This window comes from Alligator sinensis, unplaced genomic scaffold (genome assembly GCF_000455745.1).
Source record: "Alligator sinensis unplaced genomic scaffold, ASM45574v1 scaffold1456_1, whole genome shotgun sequence".
NCBI lineage: Eukaryota > Metazoa > Chordata > Crocodylia > Alligatoridae > Alligator > Alligator sinensis.
The window spans coordinates 91,667-108,006 of record NW_005842763.1 but is presented as its reverse complement, the minus strand read 5'-3'; the positions used below and the strand labels follow the sequence as shown (position 1 = coordinate 108,006).

Genomic DNA, 16,340 nt, shown 5'->3' with positions numbered 1-16,340 from the left:
GACTGGTCTGTTGAAAGAGATGAAGTATACTTCCTGAGCACTTGTTCAGCCAAACGATTATGTGCTAAACTTAAAGAAAAGAGAGATAACAGCTAGTAAAAAACAAGTATGTCTTTAGGCCACATAGATGCCATTTCCTACTTGGCACCTTCTGCTCTAGGGAAATCATGCATCCAGTACACTCTGTTTTTTCTGGGCAAATTGTTTTCCAGAAAAACTGGCTAACCAAGGAAATTAACAGATATTTACAGATGCAGGGGAGATTTTCAAAAGGTACAAATGACATATAGGTGCTTAGATGCCAAACTCCCATTGATTTCAATGGGCATAGGAGTAGGCCCTCAGTCACTGGAGAACCGCATATTCTGATGACACTATCACTATTTAATAAATAGTCTGTACATGATATTAGAGACACACTTGGCTTCCAAAGTACTAACAGAAGGTTTTGTGGCTCTTTGAAGGATATATGGAGAGAAGTTTGCCTGCCAGTTCTGTGGAAGACAGATACCATCGGTGCATTAAAAGGAATGTTCTTGGCAAATGAGCGGTGCCCAGACCTCCTTTGTCATCTGCAAAACAGAGACACTTTCAAAACAACTGGCCTTCAATATTCAAATACTGAAATCTAACAACTTTCAGATATTCATGATCCATTACCTCCCTTAAGGGCAGTCAGATATATTAATATTAAAAATGAAATTATATTAAAAGTATTGTCCATTAAAATATTCTCACAAAGTATATCAACTGAGTAGTAAACAAACTCAAACAAAAAATGCTTTTCTAGCAGTTCAAGTTAATGAATTGCAATGGCTATAGCATGCCAACAATTATAAAAGCAAAGTGTAAAATGGAACACAAATGAACCGCCCCCCTTTCCCCAAAAGAAAAAAGGTATATTTCCACTCTCCAAAAAGCCTCCAAATATATCCCACTCTCCAAAATAAATATTTCTTATGAGGCGCACAATGGTGATGCAACACAGAAGTGTCTTCCTTCAGATCTACTTAGCATGATTTTATAAAAGTCATAAATTTTGAACAAAAAATGAACATTGATACCAACTGATCACAGTGACCAATTATGTGCTTATATAAATCAGAATTCTAGATTAATGAAACACATAAGTACTTAGAAGGTCAACAGATTTATCCAATTTTAAAATGACCATCAGAAAATTCAGTTTTGTCATTTACTGAAAACAACTGTCATGATGACCAACTATCACATTCGAGAATGTAGCTTTTGCTGGGCATGTATACATGAGTCACTAGAAGTACAATAGAGTAATTCTACTGTGCCTTAGCACGCCATGGCAAAAGCTGTGCTAATGTGTTAAGGCACAGTAGAATTAGTCTACTGCACATTAGCGTCACCTAAAAGATGCATGCTGATGCTACTGTGCAGTAGTGCTGATTATGGCGCATTAAATTAGTGTACCTGTTATTACAGGTACTAAACTTAATGAGCCATACATATAGGCATTAATGCACATGTAGATGCCTACAGAGAAGTAGTAGACGGAGTAAATGTAAATGAGACAGAGTAAATCAGAAAGAAAAGAGACAAAGTGAGGAATAGGAAGCCCATATACAGTGGACTTCAGTAAACAAAGAATGTGTGTAGGTGGTTGGGAAGTGTGGGATTCTGAACATATAAGATGTGCCCAGACTCTGTTGTCTATGTCCTATGTGAGATCATTGTTTTAGAGCCAGATGCACACACCAGATATGGTCTGGACACAGTGGTATGTCTATCTGAATTCAGCTGCAGGATTCAGTCCTTTATTATTTATGTCATGTCCATCAGTGTTTAGGCATTTATTACTCTCTTCAAAACTGAAGTCATATTATAATCTAATTCAAATTGAGGGCTGTCATGATCTTTAAAAGCCAGATGCCTCATTTTAATTAAGATCCTAATTCAAAGCACTTAAGCACCTGCTTAAATCCAATTGACGTCAATGGGACTTTGGCCCATGTTTGGGTGCTTTCGTGAATCAAGGCCTATTTTAACTCCCCTTTCCACTTTAAAAGGCATGTCAGAGTCCACAAAATACAGTAGGAGGATTAATTTTCCTTAATAAAACTACAAATTGGGAAGTTTATGACCTCTCCCAACCTGAGTTTTATGATCAGTGATTTCTGTTTTCAAAAGAGTAAAAGTCATTTCTATTTATAACAATTCATAAAGGCACACATAAAGTACTATATTATTGACCCTAGAATCTCATAAATGGAAACAGTTTCTATAGGCAATGGTTCATTAAAATGAGAGCCTGAAATCATATTACTACCAATTACTACATGACACACATGAAAATCTTCCAGAATTAGGTCTAAAAGACCCATGTAACAACAATGCAAAACAAAATCAACACATGGAGAAATCAATCCATACTTTTATAAGGAATCACAGACAAGTCTTTAAATACCAGTAATTCAATGGTACACTTATCTAATCTTAATACTGATTTTAAAAATCATTATATCCATCCACCTTGCATTGCAAGAAAATTACCATATTTATTGTGTAATGTTTTTGATTAAAAACAAGTAGTGTTTGAGCCCACCATATCAGAAGAGAGGCTGTCTCTTCCTGACACACAAACAGATGAAAATATTTCCTTCAACCTTTTCAATTAATGTTTTCCTCTGGGCTAGAACCAAGTATGGACAATGTCAAAGAAAAAATACTTGTTTGCCAAAGGAAGCACGGACTGAACAAGGTGGTAAAAGAAGCAAAGTTATAAGAGAGGATGCATTTCAAAAACAGCAAGGAGCGAAACAAATTAACAAGCTCATACCAGACATTTCAATACAAGTGTTCAAAAGATCATCTAATGTTGCAGCTTTCCCAAGTGTATTTGACCCCATTTTCCTTTAGTTGTTGTCAAAAAATTAGAGCCATTTTCACGACACAGAAGAATATCTACAGCGAAACAGGCCTTATCTCTTTATGGCTGGTTGCATTCTTAGCTGGACTTCATGGAAAACCTGCAGATAAAAATAAAGAAAGGGAAATTATCATAAGAGTACTGTCCTGAAGCATTATCAGGATGGACTATTTGCAGTTCAGAACATCCTTTTGTAAACTGATTTCCCCCCCCACACACATACACAACACAAAGAACATGAAAGATCCTCATACATTTTCAGTCCATTCCAACATCTATTAAAGTGTTTAATTATTTGTTCGCTAGTCCAAAATAAATCCATAGAGATGTCAGAAAGCACAAACCAGATATTATGCTAGGACATGACTCATGTACAACGATGCACATTAGTACAGATCATTTTATTTACACTTAATAACACGTCTTGTTGACACCTCAGCTTACATGTTTAAAGCATGATAAACTGTGCTTTATTAGTGGTCAGTTTTTAACATAATGCTTTTAAGTGTGGGGAAAATGTGTAAAAATGGGTAATAATACAGTTCATAAGTACATTTTAGAGAATACATACTAAAGTAAAAAGGAAGAGATTTTCAGAGATATTAATTACAGTTAGGTGGTCATCTCCCATTGAATGGTAGTTGGGGCTAGGCACCCAAATGTCTTTTTATGAATCTCTCCCTAATTGTAGGGACTTTACAAAACACTCCTTGCAATACCCATTAAAACATGTCTACTTTTAAGGACTACACATGGCTGATTTCAAATTTCTAGAAATATGGCCAGCCTTTTAACAGCTACAATTAAAAAGCAGCAGACAACAGTATTTGTATCCTCTATAAAATTTCTAGAAACCTATATTTAAAGTATCTCAATTTTTTAAATGTATGTAAGTTTCCTTTAAATGTGTGGAAAATAAATATGTGGTAACCAAAAATTTGTAGCACATTCAACAACTCTGTAAGGAAAGAAACCAGTGGAGGGATTACACTGGCATATGACAATTAAAGCATTGAGGGAATGCGAGGAAGTTTCTTTTAAGTGAGCTAAGTATGGTTTCCCTCACTGTATGTGGGTTTTGTATATGATAATTTGCTCTTATGCGATGACCCTTTTTATACCAAAAATTTGTTATATGCAAGGTAAATTCACTCGTATGCAATCAGTGTGGTCGAAGCCCACAGTTTTGTGCAGTGCATTGTGGGAGTGACACACACAAATATAGTATCCTGTGTGGCTCTGTGCTCCAAACACATCTGCGACGTGTTTCTGTAGTTGCCATCCCCATTATGATAATGCCCTGTGCTTGTGTGTACTGTCTGGTGTTGGCGAGTACCAAAATTGTCTTGCAAAAGCAGTAGAAATGGGTCTGGGGGTCAGTACAGCCGAGGTCTTGGAACATATCCCTATTTGTTACAATGTAAAGTGGATTCCCTTTGTGCAAATTCAAGTTATATGCTGTTTTCTAGGAACACATGTACAGCATAAAGCAAGGGAAACCTATACAATATGATTTTTATATTGGGTGAGCAGTAACAATGCAGCATCTCTGCTCTTCTCAGAGATACACACCCACCATATGCTCCAGACACTCATAACAACCATAGCTTTGTATCCTCAGGGAAGTTTCTGCACCTCTTTTACTAAAATTATCCCACTAACCTATCTCTGACACACCCTCACATTGCCTTCACTACACAGGTCTGCAGAAAAATGAAGGTGAGACTGTGGCATGCTTAGTCTAGCACACACAGGCTAGTTTTAATCTAGTTGGCACAGGTAACAGTAGCAATGAAGACATGGAAGCCTGGGGTGCCTATACACATGCTCCAATGTGTTCTAATTAGTATCCAATTCATTTTGCTTTTAAGATTTTCACTGTAATACATGGCCAAGATTTACAAAAAAGAACTGGTACCTGAAGTTAAGTTCTTGGCTAAGAACAGACAGTCAAAAAGCCACAGGCTGAAACAATTCAGTCTTCACAGATTCTCTAAGCTGTGTAGATTGACCCCATAAAGAACTTGTATTAACAAAATCAGTTAAGTTTGATACTACATTCATCCAGGCCTATCTTAAACTAGTCTTGGCCATTTTGAAAGAGGTTTATGTGCACTGAACTTACAGGTTTAAACCAGTTTCCAATCACTTAAACTGGTTTATGTATAACATCTGTCCCTAGCCATTATGGGTGAGCTCTAATGAGGGACATAGGTGCAATGCAGCCTATTTGGGGACCAGGTGCCTGAATAGAAACAAGAGCCATGTGTTAGGTGCCTTGGCTCCTATTACATATAGTGGGACACCTCAGAATAGGTACTAAAACAGTGATTCTCAACCATGGTGTTGGAGCATCCTGGTATACGCTGAGATCCTTTTCAGGGTGCCATGGAGTGCCGTGCAATATTAGCACTGCTAGGTATGCAAACACTGGCACATGATTCACAAGATAAACCTAGAGTTTTCAAAGTTTGCTGGGGTGATCTGCCCCCAGCGGACTTCCTGCTGACTACCTTGGGCAGGGGGTTGGACCCAATGATCTTGCAAGGTCCCTTCCAGCCCTAATGTATAAAATAGGAATCTATAAAATAGGAATCAATAATGTCAAATGCATTTTGACCTGTTCTGGTCTTTCTGAGTCCTTTGCAACAGAAGAATTACTCTTACTTTTTTGTAGTAAAAAAACAAGTGAAAGTTACGACAATGGGCAAGTCTGACAAGGGGTGCCTTGAATCAAAAATGGTTGAAAACCCCTGATCTAAGAAGAGAAAGCTGAAGGGAGATTTGATAACAGGCTTCAAATACCAGAAGGGTGATTTTAGAGAGGATGGAGTTAGACTTTTCTTTGTAGCTGTAGGGAACAGAACTAGGAACAATAGCCTCAAACTGTCACAGTGGCAATTTAGGTTAGTGAGTAGAAAGAACTTCCTGACTATGAGTTGGGACTACCTAAGTCATGGCAAGATAACAGGTTTTTTGTGGCTCGCTTAAGCTGTGCAGAGCCTATTTTGTGGCGGCCCCACCTCTCTCCACTGATTGGCAGAAGGACCCTGGTAGCCCTGCCCCTCATCACTGATTGGCAAAGAACCTCTTCATTCAGTCTATATCACTACCGCTTTCTTTGCCCTGCCCCTCACCACTGATTGGTAGAGGGTGCCTTCATTCAGTCTACCTCACTACCACTTTTTTTTTGGTTGATTTTGTGGGATATTAGCTTTAATCTATTGAGGCCAATGCCAGATTTCTCGGTGATCTCAGACAAAGCTGTTTTTTGGGGTTTCCATTACATCTATGAAACTGTGATTTAGAGAGGTCCCTGACTATGAGACTGATTAACCATTTGAACAGGCTACCTAGATAAGTTGTGGAATCTCCATCCCTGGAAATTTTCAAGAACAGGTTAGACAGACACTTGGCTGTCAGGAATGACAGGCCCTTCTACCCTTTTATTCAAAGAACTGAACATGCTCACTCTTTTAAATAGGGCTGGAGGAGGAACCCTCTATCTATACATCAGTCTAGTACTCATCCAGGAGTAGAAAACACAGTTTTTTCCCCCTCCTTAGCCTGAAGGGTTTCAAAGGGGGACCCTTCAAAGGGGACCTGCATCTCCAGTCTCCCATAAAACTGCATTTCCCACCAGAGTCTTAGCAATTCTGGGTGCTCCATTCCTTTTGAAGCCAGGCCACGGTGCAGAAAGGAATGCAGTATTCATGGGCCCAGAGACAGAATACAAGAGGTCTAGTGGTTATTGTACTCACCTAAGAGAAATCCTGGCTTCCAATTCCTGCTCCCAAAACCATTAGTTTATCTGAAGTAAAAAAGTAGTGTGGCTATAGAGTACAGTTGCTCCCAGAGTTAGGTGAGATTAGAACATGGCCCTTCAGTATCCTACATTTTTTATTTATTTCCTAAAGTTTTTTTCTAAGTCCCATTGTAAGCACCTAAGTCAGTTATTGCATCTGGTCTTATGCCTTGAAAATAATTGGGTTTATTTTCCAGGGCCAATCACCACCAACTTGTGCTGACATTTAAAAAAAAAATATATCAGGCTACACATTTTTGCATAGGTAAGTCCCTGTATGTTAAAATACTGCTTCAGTTAGGTCTTGCAGGAATCATTACTGTACATATTCCTTGCTCCAAGAAAGTAGAGAAACAGAATGGTAGGGATTTGAAAAGTAAGGGATTTGAAAAGCAAGGACTTTTCTGTTTTGTTAGTGTTAATTACTTGTTTAGCAGTGTTACCAAAGAGGAGAAATAGCAATAGCTAATAGGGGTGTGCGAAGCTTCAGTCACCAATTTGATTCAGAGAAGATTCGTCCTGATTCAGAGGCTGAATCACTGAATCCAAATTGAATTGGGAGACCAAACAAACCCTTTGGATTGATTTGGAGCCTCTGAATTGATTCGGAAAAGATTTGGAAATTCAGAGATTCAGAAGGCAGTCTTTCAGGGGAACAGAAACTGAGGAGTGGGGGAGGAAAGATTAATATCTGTAGCTGCCCAGTGACTGTGATCTTTCCCTGAGTCCACTTCCAATCACAGTGCTCTGGGGGAGGGACATAGAAACAGCATATAAGCCTCTGTCTGCTTGATGTACAGTTTCCCAGAAACCCTTGTACCTATCTCCTTGAAACCTGGCAGGCTTCATGGCCTCAAAAGGGGCTACCACACCTGCTATTTTCACACTGCTGTGCCTTAACACACACAAAGTCACACATCACGAGTTTTGCTTGTCTGCACCTTGAGGCGCAGTTTCCCAGAAACCCCTACACCTATCTCCTTGAAACCTGGCAGCCCTCAGAAGGTGCTAACATCCCGGCTGTTTTCATTTAAATCAAAGTTATAGGTATTTCAGTGATACCCCATTATAGTCTATGGCTGAGTCACCAAATCTCTCCGAATTAGTGCCAAATCTTACGAAGCTAATTTGTCCGAACTGATTTGGGACAGTGATCTGAATCTCCAAATTGAATCACTGTCATCTGAATTGGCCTAATCCGAATCAAATACTTCCCTATTCACACAGGCCTAATAGCTAATGTCCCAATGTGAACCTTGATGATATTTTTGTATTATGGCTTTTGCCCACCTAGCAGTACTTTACAGTCATTAAAGGATTTTATCCTCATAACATTCCCTTGACATAAGGAACTGTTCTTCCCATCTTTACAGATGCAGTGCACGCATTCAGGCATGTGCACTTGCAGCAGCTCAAATAGAAGTGGTGCAAATTTGAGATGGGGCTTCCTGCCTCAGTGCATATGCCTGGACATGCACTTTGGTGTGGGGCAAATTGTGCCACGGGGCAAAATAACCTTGCCTGCCTCCTCCCAGGACTGCAGCTATGGAGAGCTAGAGGCTGGGGCCAGTACCTGTGCTAGCCCCAGCAGTATAAAACCCTGCCCTGTGCTGACCCCAGCAGTATAAAAAGCTGCCCTGGCAAGTAGCTCAGAGCTACTCACTCTCAGGAGCTTCTGGGTCCTGGCTAATTGGTACCTGGGGACACTACCCCTGCTGAAGCAGCTCTGAGAGCTTCCTGCACCCTCTACCCACTGCAGCAGTCTGGCAGTGGGGGCTGCTGCCTGGCTGTGACCTGCTGCCACCTGCAACAGCAGACCCAGATGGGGACTACATGGCCATTAGAGGCATCTGTACCTCTGGGCCAGCTGCCAGTGGGCTGTGGCTGCAGAGTTGGCCTTTCTGCAGCACTACTGCCGTGTGTACCACCACCCGGCCATCTGGGCAGCTATTGACTTGGAGATGTTCTTAGTGTGGTGGCCTGCTTTGAACTGTCAAAGCATGTCCTCCTGGCCCCAAGTGACCAGGAGGTCAGCCACCTCCAGCCGGGTCCCAGGTGCCAGCTCTGAGTAGGCTCCTCTGCCTGGGTCCTGCTATTTGTCTCACTAGCAGAAATTCTGGTGTTCCCTATTTAAAAACTGCAAAATCCTTAATAAAAAAACCCCAAATCAGTCTTTAAAATACCCCCAAATCCATGTTCTTCCACAGTTAAAACAAAAGACCACTAGACATAAATATATATACAGAGAGAGATCAAATCAGTTGGGCAAAGTTTTACTGATATATTTACAATTTTAAAGCAATTTGGAAGACTACCAGTGCCTCTGTCATCATAATAAAGTAAGTTATAAATATCTATACAGTTTGGGATTGACTTTTGGGTTTTTTTTTCATAGAAAAATCAGAGCTGCCCCTACCCCCTTCACTCACCAGGATGTGCAGCACTGAGAAGCATTGATATGCCAGTGCCCTGCCCCTGCCTTTGCTCCACAGTCGCAACCCACAGCCTACCCCCACCCCAGTCCCCTCACTCCTGATCCACAAGACCAGGTATGTGGGTGAGGGGTTTGTGGAGGTAGCTTGGGGGTGTGGGGTTTATGGGTGGATTGTAGAGGGACTGTGGGTGTGGCAGGGCATGTAGCAGGGTTGCTCAGGAGGGGTGGGTCCCTTGCCCCCCACAGGGCACAGCCCCCCAACAGGGGCCCACAGCCCCTCAACAGGGCTACAGCACCCCCAACAGGGCCCACAGTCCGCCAACAGGGGCCACATGCCCTCCCACATGCCCTCCCGCAGGGTCCAAGTGCCCCCCACCTGGCCTCAGCCCCTGCTTGTTCCCCCAGCTCTCCCGATCATTTCCCCACCTGGTCCCAGCCCCCAATTGCTGCCCTGTCTGGCCCCACCATTCCTGCACTCTCTGGCTGTAGCAGTGGCTGTCAGGGCCGCTGGGGCCTCATGGCAGAGCCCCCCCATATGGCGCAGGGCAGCGGGGGACAGTGGGGATCTGCTCTAGCTGCCTGGCATCTGTGCTGCTACTGCCATATCAAGTGGGTGCAGCCCGGCTCAGCAGGGCACTGTGCACCATCAGGCAGCTCAGGGCCTCTCAGGCTGAGTGGTGCCAGACCCAGGTGACAGCTGGAGCAGCTCTGAGCTGCCAGACAGCACGTGTTGCCCTGCCTAGCTGGGCAGCACCCACACAATGTGGCAGCACGGGGTGCCAGGTGGCTGGAGTCGAGCCCCACTGGGCCCCGCTGCCCTGCACCACGTGGGGAGGCTGTGCCATGAGACCCCCAAGTGATCCTGACAGCTGCTGCTGCAGCTGGTGAGTGCGGGCTGTGCAGGGAGGGGGTGGGGCTGGGTGGGGAAGCAACTGGGAGCTGGGGAAATGAGGAGAGAGCTGGGTAAACGAGGGGAGAGCTGGATCCTGCCATGGTCCCCTCCCCCCTTTTATGGAATCCCCACCCCCTACTTACTTGGCAGGAGCCCAGGTTCTGGTCCCTGCAGCCTGCACTGCTGCTTGTCCTGCATGGGCAGGCAACCTGCTTCAGCACTGGGGCAAGGGCCAGCCGTAGAGACACCCTGGCTGGCTACCAGAGCATCTCTGTGGAGGACCTGAGCTCTGGTTGCCTAAGGGCATGGTCTGGGACTGTGCCCTGACCTGCTTTTTTCCCCTGGGGTATTTTTTGATACCTGGATCTCCAGGTATCAAATTTTGATGTCACACTGCAAATATACAGTGTGGGGAATGTTTTTGTGTTCCCACACGTGTGTCCTACAGCATCTCAAAGGGGTTTGAGCACTGTAAGAGGCACATGCACACTTGTCTGGATGCATCCACTGACTCCCTTTTCTTCATGACAAAATACTAATTCTTACTCAGCAAAGTCTAGCATTCTTTGGCAGAAAGAGTGTCCTGGAAGAGTGCAAACATTCCTTTAGAGTTGGAGACGATCCTCTGGGTAATCTGCACATTAAGCTTTACAAAAATACAGCATGCTTTGAATTGCCATCTCTTAGTTCATAGGAAACAAAACTGGAATGTAGGACTGGAAGGGACCTCCTGGGTCAGTGAGTCTAGTCTCCTGTTGTCAAAGGCACCATGTCATATAATCCCTTTCATAAATTTACTGAACTCCAGCTTCAGTTAGCTCTTTTGCTCTTGCTACTTCCTTTGTAAAACTGTTCCGGAGTCTTATTGCTCTTCTGATTAGGAAACTTCTGCTAATTTTTTTATTTTTGACCTTGTTCTTGTGCCAATGTTGTCTTTAGTCTTAAATAGTCCTTTTACCACCCTGATATATTTATAGAGAACTATCATATTCACTATCAGCCTTTATTTTGCTATGCTAAACAAGCTAAGGTCTTCTAGCCTTCTCTTGTAAGATAGGGTCTCCATTACCCTGATCACCCTAGTAGCCCTTCTCTGCACCTGTTCCAGTTCCAGAACCACAGAGGAGCTTTTCCAATGTGCTAATCTTTAAAAAAATAGAGATGAGTTCACACAGGCCAAATGAAATTAACAGTTTAATAGCATCAAAGACCATGAGCTTCCAGAGAGAGGTCAGAGACAAAATCCAAGGGGAAGAGGCTTAGCAGCACAGTTTTATACTTGAGGCAGTTCTGGCCCCTGCTGTGCTGGTTGTGGCTATCAGCTGCTGCTGTGACAATGACTGTTTTTGTGACTCTCCACAAAGGTGGTGCCTGGGGCTGCTGCCCTGGCCATCCTCCCTTAGTTATACTATTGTCAAAGAGCCTTCCAGTTTAGTTCTAAGGTGGGCTTGGACTTAACAACACGATCAGGAAGGAGTGAAAGGATAGACAAGGGGTACCTCAGCAAGTTCACCTGGTTAGTCTGCAACACTAGTGCATATCAGGATAGAGGATGTAATATTTTGGCTTTATAAAACAAAAAAGTTTTAATTGGTTAATTGTAGGCTTAGCTGAAGCTACTAGAAGGAAACTGATTCTTAGCTAACACATGCCTGGTGGAGGAAGCAATGCTATGTAAATACCCTTACTGCAATGTTTTGTCACTATCCCTTTCAAATTCTTACCTAGGTCATTTCAAAGGAGAGAGTGTATTGTAAGTTTTAAAGTAAGCCCAGTGCATGTTGGGATAGGACTCTGAGACTTTAGTCAGTGTTCAGTGAATATTCAGGCAGCGCAAACACAATCAGCATACCTCACTGCCTCACTACTCATTCTCAGTGTTTTTAAAGGTGTTCCCTGTCAATTGGGACACAACCAATAGTTCTGGGAACTGAGTCATAGTATCAAATGTGCCATGCTTATCTGTTGAAACAACATCATTCTTAGATGGAAGTAGCTATCAACATTTCCAGTGTTGTCCATTTCCAGACTGTTATTTCCAAGACGACAGAAACATCTATGATGATGTATTCAGAGATCAGGAAGTAGTAATAAATTATCATCCCTAGGGGTTTTGGAAATGCAATTAAAATTTGTGTTCTGCAACTATAATGCAGATGGGCTTGCTGGTTCTGTTTAAATGAACTCTTGAAAGAAATGGTCATCCAGTAATGCAGTTCCTTTTAGCAAAATGGGTGGTCACTTCCCTATGTACAAATGCAAGCACACAGAAACATCACAGTATAAAACTAGTGTGTAGTGGCACATGCTTTGATTTTAAAAGTCTTAAATCATGACTACTTTTAATCAGTAAAGCTAAAATACATCACTTTTGCTGCAAGGGGAGGGCCACACTAGCAGGTTTATCTAAAACTAGTTTTAAAAAGTCAAACCAGAGCCAGTCCTTGGGTGCGCATTCCTGTAATGGTTTGAATCTGGATATATTGGTTACAGGTGAAAGCTGTAAATAGGTTTAAGAATGTCTGTGCACAAACTTACTTATATTTGTTTAACTAAATGAAATGTAGCCCCACCCTTTCAGTTAAACCAACAAAATTGTCTGTGTAGATTGTTTTCTTGCTAATTAAAGTAGCCTATTTTCCTTCTATATAAAGATAATAAAGATAGCCACAGGTTAACACTACAACTTTGACATACAAGCATCCCTTTGGGTTTCAGTTCATGCATAAACTTCTTGTAGGCCAGCACACAAGAGACTCATTCTTTACAAAGATAGGACATGATTGTGGTTTTCTTTTTTTCCAGTAAACTAGACCTTTCCCTGTCCTCTTCCCTCCGGAAATTGTAACACAACAACATAAATGAATTCTCCCTGTAACTGCAGCCGCAGCCATATGTGCTACTGGAGGGAAAGACAGAGCTAAATGCCAGCAGATGAACAAGGATGATTTAACAGCAGCAGTATTCAGAAGAGAGCTGAGAAGAAATTAAATATCTCAAGAGAAGTTGCCTTACAAGTACCCTCTATATTATACCATTTTCCTTTCATGCTATGTGTCTGCTACTTTGTGCGCAGTGTCTAGCATAATGAGGCCCCGTTCTTAGGTGGTGCCTAGGCACCACTACAATAAATATAATTAATAATAAGAGATGGGAGCACCTGGGCGAGTTGATTCCTGGACCTTTAAGTCTGCAGGGACCAAATGAGCCATCTGTTTGGACCAAAGTTAACACAGGGACTCAGTTGGGCAATTCACTGTTCCAGGAGTTTTTTTCCACAAGACTTTAACTTGATAACTGTCAGTTCTTAATTGCATTATATGTATTATTTGTTAGTGTACATAACAAATAACGCACGTAAGTCCAATAGAGGTAGATCAAGTTTCTACCTCTATTGGATTTAACTAGCAGAGTATTTAAATTCATTCACAGAACATTTAAGAACTAACTGCATTCACATCTGTACCACCCATATCAAATACTCGGACAGCCTCTCAAGTAACAAAGCTGTATGGGCCCATCAGATTTTCCAACGCTATTAAGTTCTGTTCTCTACTTATTGCATGTATAAACAGAGCAATAGCCATGACCAGAAGAGGTATACTTATAACTACACTTATAACCAGTAGGGGTGTGTAAAGCGGGCCCTATTCGATTTGGATTTGGATTCGGCCCGAATCAGGGACAGTGATTCAATTAGTTGATTCAGGTCACTGTCCCCGATTCGATTTGGCTGAATCCGAATGTGAAGATTTGATGCTAGTTTGGAGAATCATGGATTTGGACATAGACACAGCTTTAAAAGTTTTTTCTACGTACCTTGAGGTACCAGGTGCAGCTTGTGATTGCTGCGATGCTGGGGTGGATGGAGTGTCCCACAGGAGTGCGGGGGGGCCCTCCACATTCTCGGCGGCGATCTTGGAAGCTCCCCCACGCCCCCCTGGCTTGGTATTTGAACACGGGGGGACCCCGGGTATCCCCCCAGACCCAGGAGGCACCTGTCGCCGAGCTGGAAGGGTCCGGGGTGGGGGGTGGTGGTGCCCTAGCATGCTCCCTGGTGGACCCAGAAGTGGACCGGAAGTGCTTCTGGTCCAATTCTGGGTCTGCCGGGGAGTGCAAGGGGGGGACTCCCATGCACCCTGGCTCAGCAATTGGCTGCAGGGGGACCCCAGGTGCCCCCCCAGATCCAGGAGGCACCAGTCACTGAGCTTGTGGGGCTCGGGGGAGGGGTCCCCAGCATGCTCCCTGGCAGACCCAGAAGTGGACTGGAAGTGCTTCTGGTCCACTTCTGGGTCTGCTGCCGAGTGCACTGGGGAGCCCCCTGCATTCCTGTGGGACATTTCATCTGCCCCAACATTGCAGCATTCATGAGCCGCCTGCTACCTAGAGGTATGTAGAAAAAAAGTTTAAAGCTGTGTCTATGTCCGAATTGCCGAATCTTTCCAAATCTCTCTGAATCGATTCAGAGGGTTCCAATTTGATTCAGATAGATTAAAGGGTCCTCTGATTCAATTCAAATTTGGAGATTTAGCCACCAAATCAAGGCCAAATCTCTGCTGGATTGAATCAGGGACCGAAGCTTCGCACAGCCCTAATAACCAGGGATCCAGGTCTTCTGTTCACTACGGAAAAATGTGGTAAAACCCAGATTTTCTCCTTCAAGGGAGAAAAACATGGGAAATAGTGCATTTCCCCTTGCAGGTTGGCAGATCTAATAAACTGATATTTTTGTTCAAATACAACTTCTATTTCCTTATTGGCTTCAGTATGTCTGCACAGCTATCTCAGTATATAAGTACTTCCCCAGATAATCCAGATGGCAATATCTTACAAGTCATTCTTGATCTATGCCACAAACTGTATCACAGATATCAAAGCTTGAACTTCCATCACCCATGAAGAATGACAGTAAAATATTCTGGGAATGCATTAGGCTTAGAAGGAATCATAATGACAACTGTCATGTTAGTTAACCTTCAAACACAAACACTGAGTTAGTCATCTTCACAGTGGATTGCTCAAAAAATTAATTATTATCATATTGGGACACTTCTAGTTAATAAACCATGGAGACTAGAAATATTACACATTCAATTGCTTAAAGAGGTAGGATCCCAACCAATCTTGACAACTTCAGTATCCAAGTACCATAGAATTGTCACTGCCAAAGCAAAGCTCACTCACTGAGGACATCTAAAGGATATCTAGCTATAATTACTGCAGTGCATACTGGTTTTTCCAGCTTTTCTGTATAAACTTATTTTTTTATTTTCTGTGGAATCTGAGATGCTTGCATGATAGCACAACTCCGGGCCAACAATTCAAGAGTCAGGAAAGACAACAAATATCCCAAGACATGCAATGGAATTGCAAGAGTCAAAAACAATCCTTCACAGATTTAAATGTCAAAAGGCATTATTAGATCATCTAGACAAGTGGCCTGTGGACCCCTGGGGGTCCACAGACTATGTCTAAGGGGTTTGCAAAAGATGACTATGATCAATCAAAAGTATGTGAATAAGCACACTTACAATTCAAAAGAGTCCACACCTCCATTCAAAATTTCCAAAGGGTTCCACAAATGAAAAAAGGTTGAAAACCTCTGATCTAGACTGACCTGATGATGAATCTGTTCTATACCAAAATTTCCTTGTGATATCAGTTTATGCCTCCGATGTAGTTATTCTGGAGAGAGACCTGCCCACAACACATGCTTCTGTGGTATCCCATTTATTGACCATGGTAGAATAAGTAAGTGCTCTTGGCACATTCACAGATTCTAAAAGAGTTTCCTCATCTCAAAGGACTAAAGAGTGTTAAACACCAATTACTGGCCCACACGCTTGTGCTGTAGCTACTGGGATAAGTCACCTGTGGGAAGTTTAGTATGCACGCAAAACTTTCCAGGTGGGAGGTTTAGCATTATCATTTAATAATTTACTTGACATGACTTATTGCGAGCTTTGGAAGGGAGGTTTTTCCTGGCATCCAGGTTCTCTGTTGCTGTCAAGAGAAAACAGAACTATTTTCTCCAGACAGGTAAATGAGAGAGGAGGAGATTTCAGTGCAAAGTACATTTTACCTTTTTCTGTACCAATTACTTGACCAGATTTCTCTCTCCTGCTGCTTTCTGAATTTTCCCACCTGAAGAACAGTTGCATCTTATGTAATGAGAAGGACGCTGTCTGTATGTTGGGAGATGGGGTGAGCACGTGCCTACTTTCCCTCTTAAGCCCAATACACCTCTGATTCTATCTCTGAAGCTCACATTAGTCTCAGGTACATCTGGGAAAGCTCACATTATTCTTGG

At 42.6% G+C, this 16,340-nt stretch overlaps 1 protein-coding gene across 10 annotated transcripts in view; it reads right to left on the bottom strand.

Moving 5' to 3' along the window:
* RASGRP3 (RAS guanyl releasing protein 3) overlaps positions 1 to 16,340 on the bottom strand; it is a 114,035-nt gene that overhangs the window by 56,802 nt on the left and 40,893 nt on the right. For 6 of the 10 annotated variants that reach the window (XM_025216744.1, XM_025216748.1, XM_025216751.1 and 3 more), the window contains exons 2-3: positions 2,810 to 2,999; positions 470 to 572 (exon numbers count right to left, since the gene is read on the bottom strand). In XM_025216744.1, the coding sequence (XP_025072529.1) occupies positions 470 to 572; positions 2,810 to 2,879 (173 nt within the window). In that variant the 5' untranslated portion in view covers positions 2,880 to 2,999. Of the gene's footprint in view, positions 1 to 440; positions 573 to 2,575; positions 2,789 to 2,809; positions 3,000 to 15,647; positions 15,797 to 16,340 lie in introns of those variants that run through there. The other 4 variants (XM_025216746.1, XM_025216747.1, XM_025216749.1 and 1 more) reach the window with 4 other exon arrangements.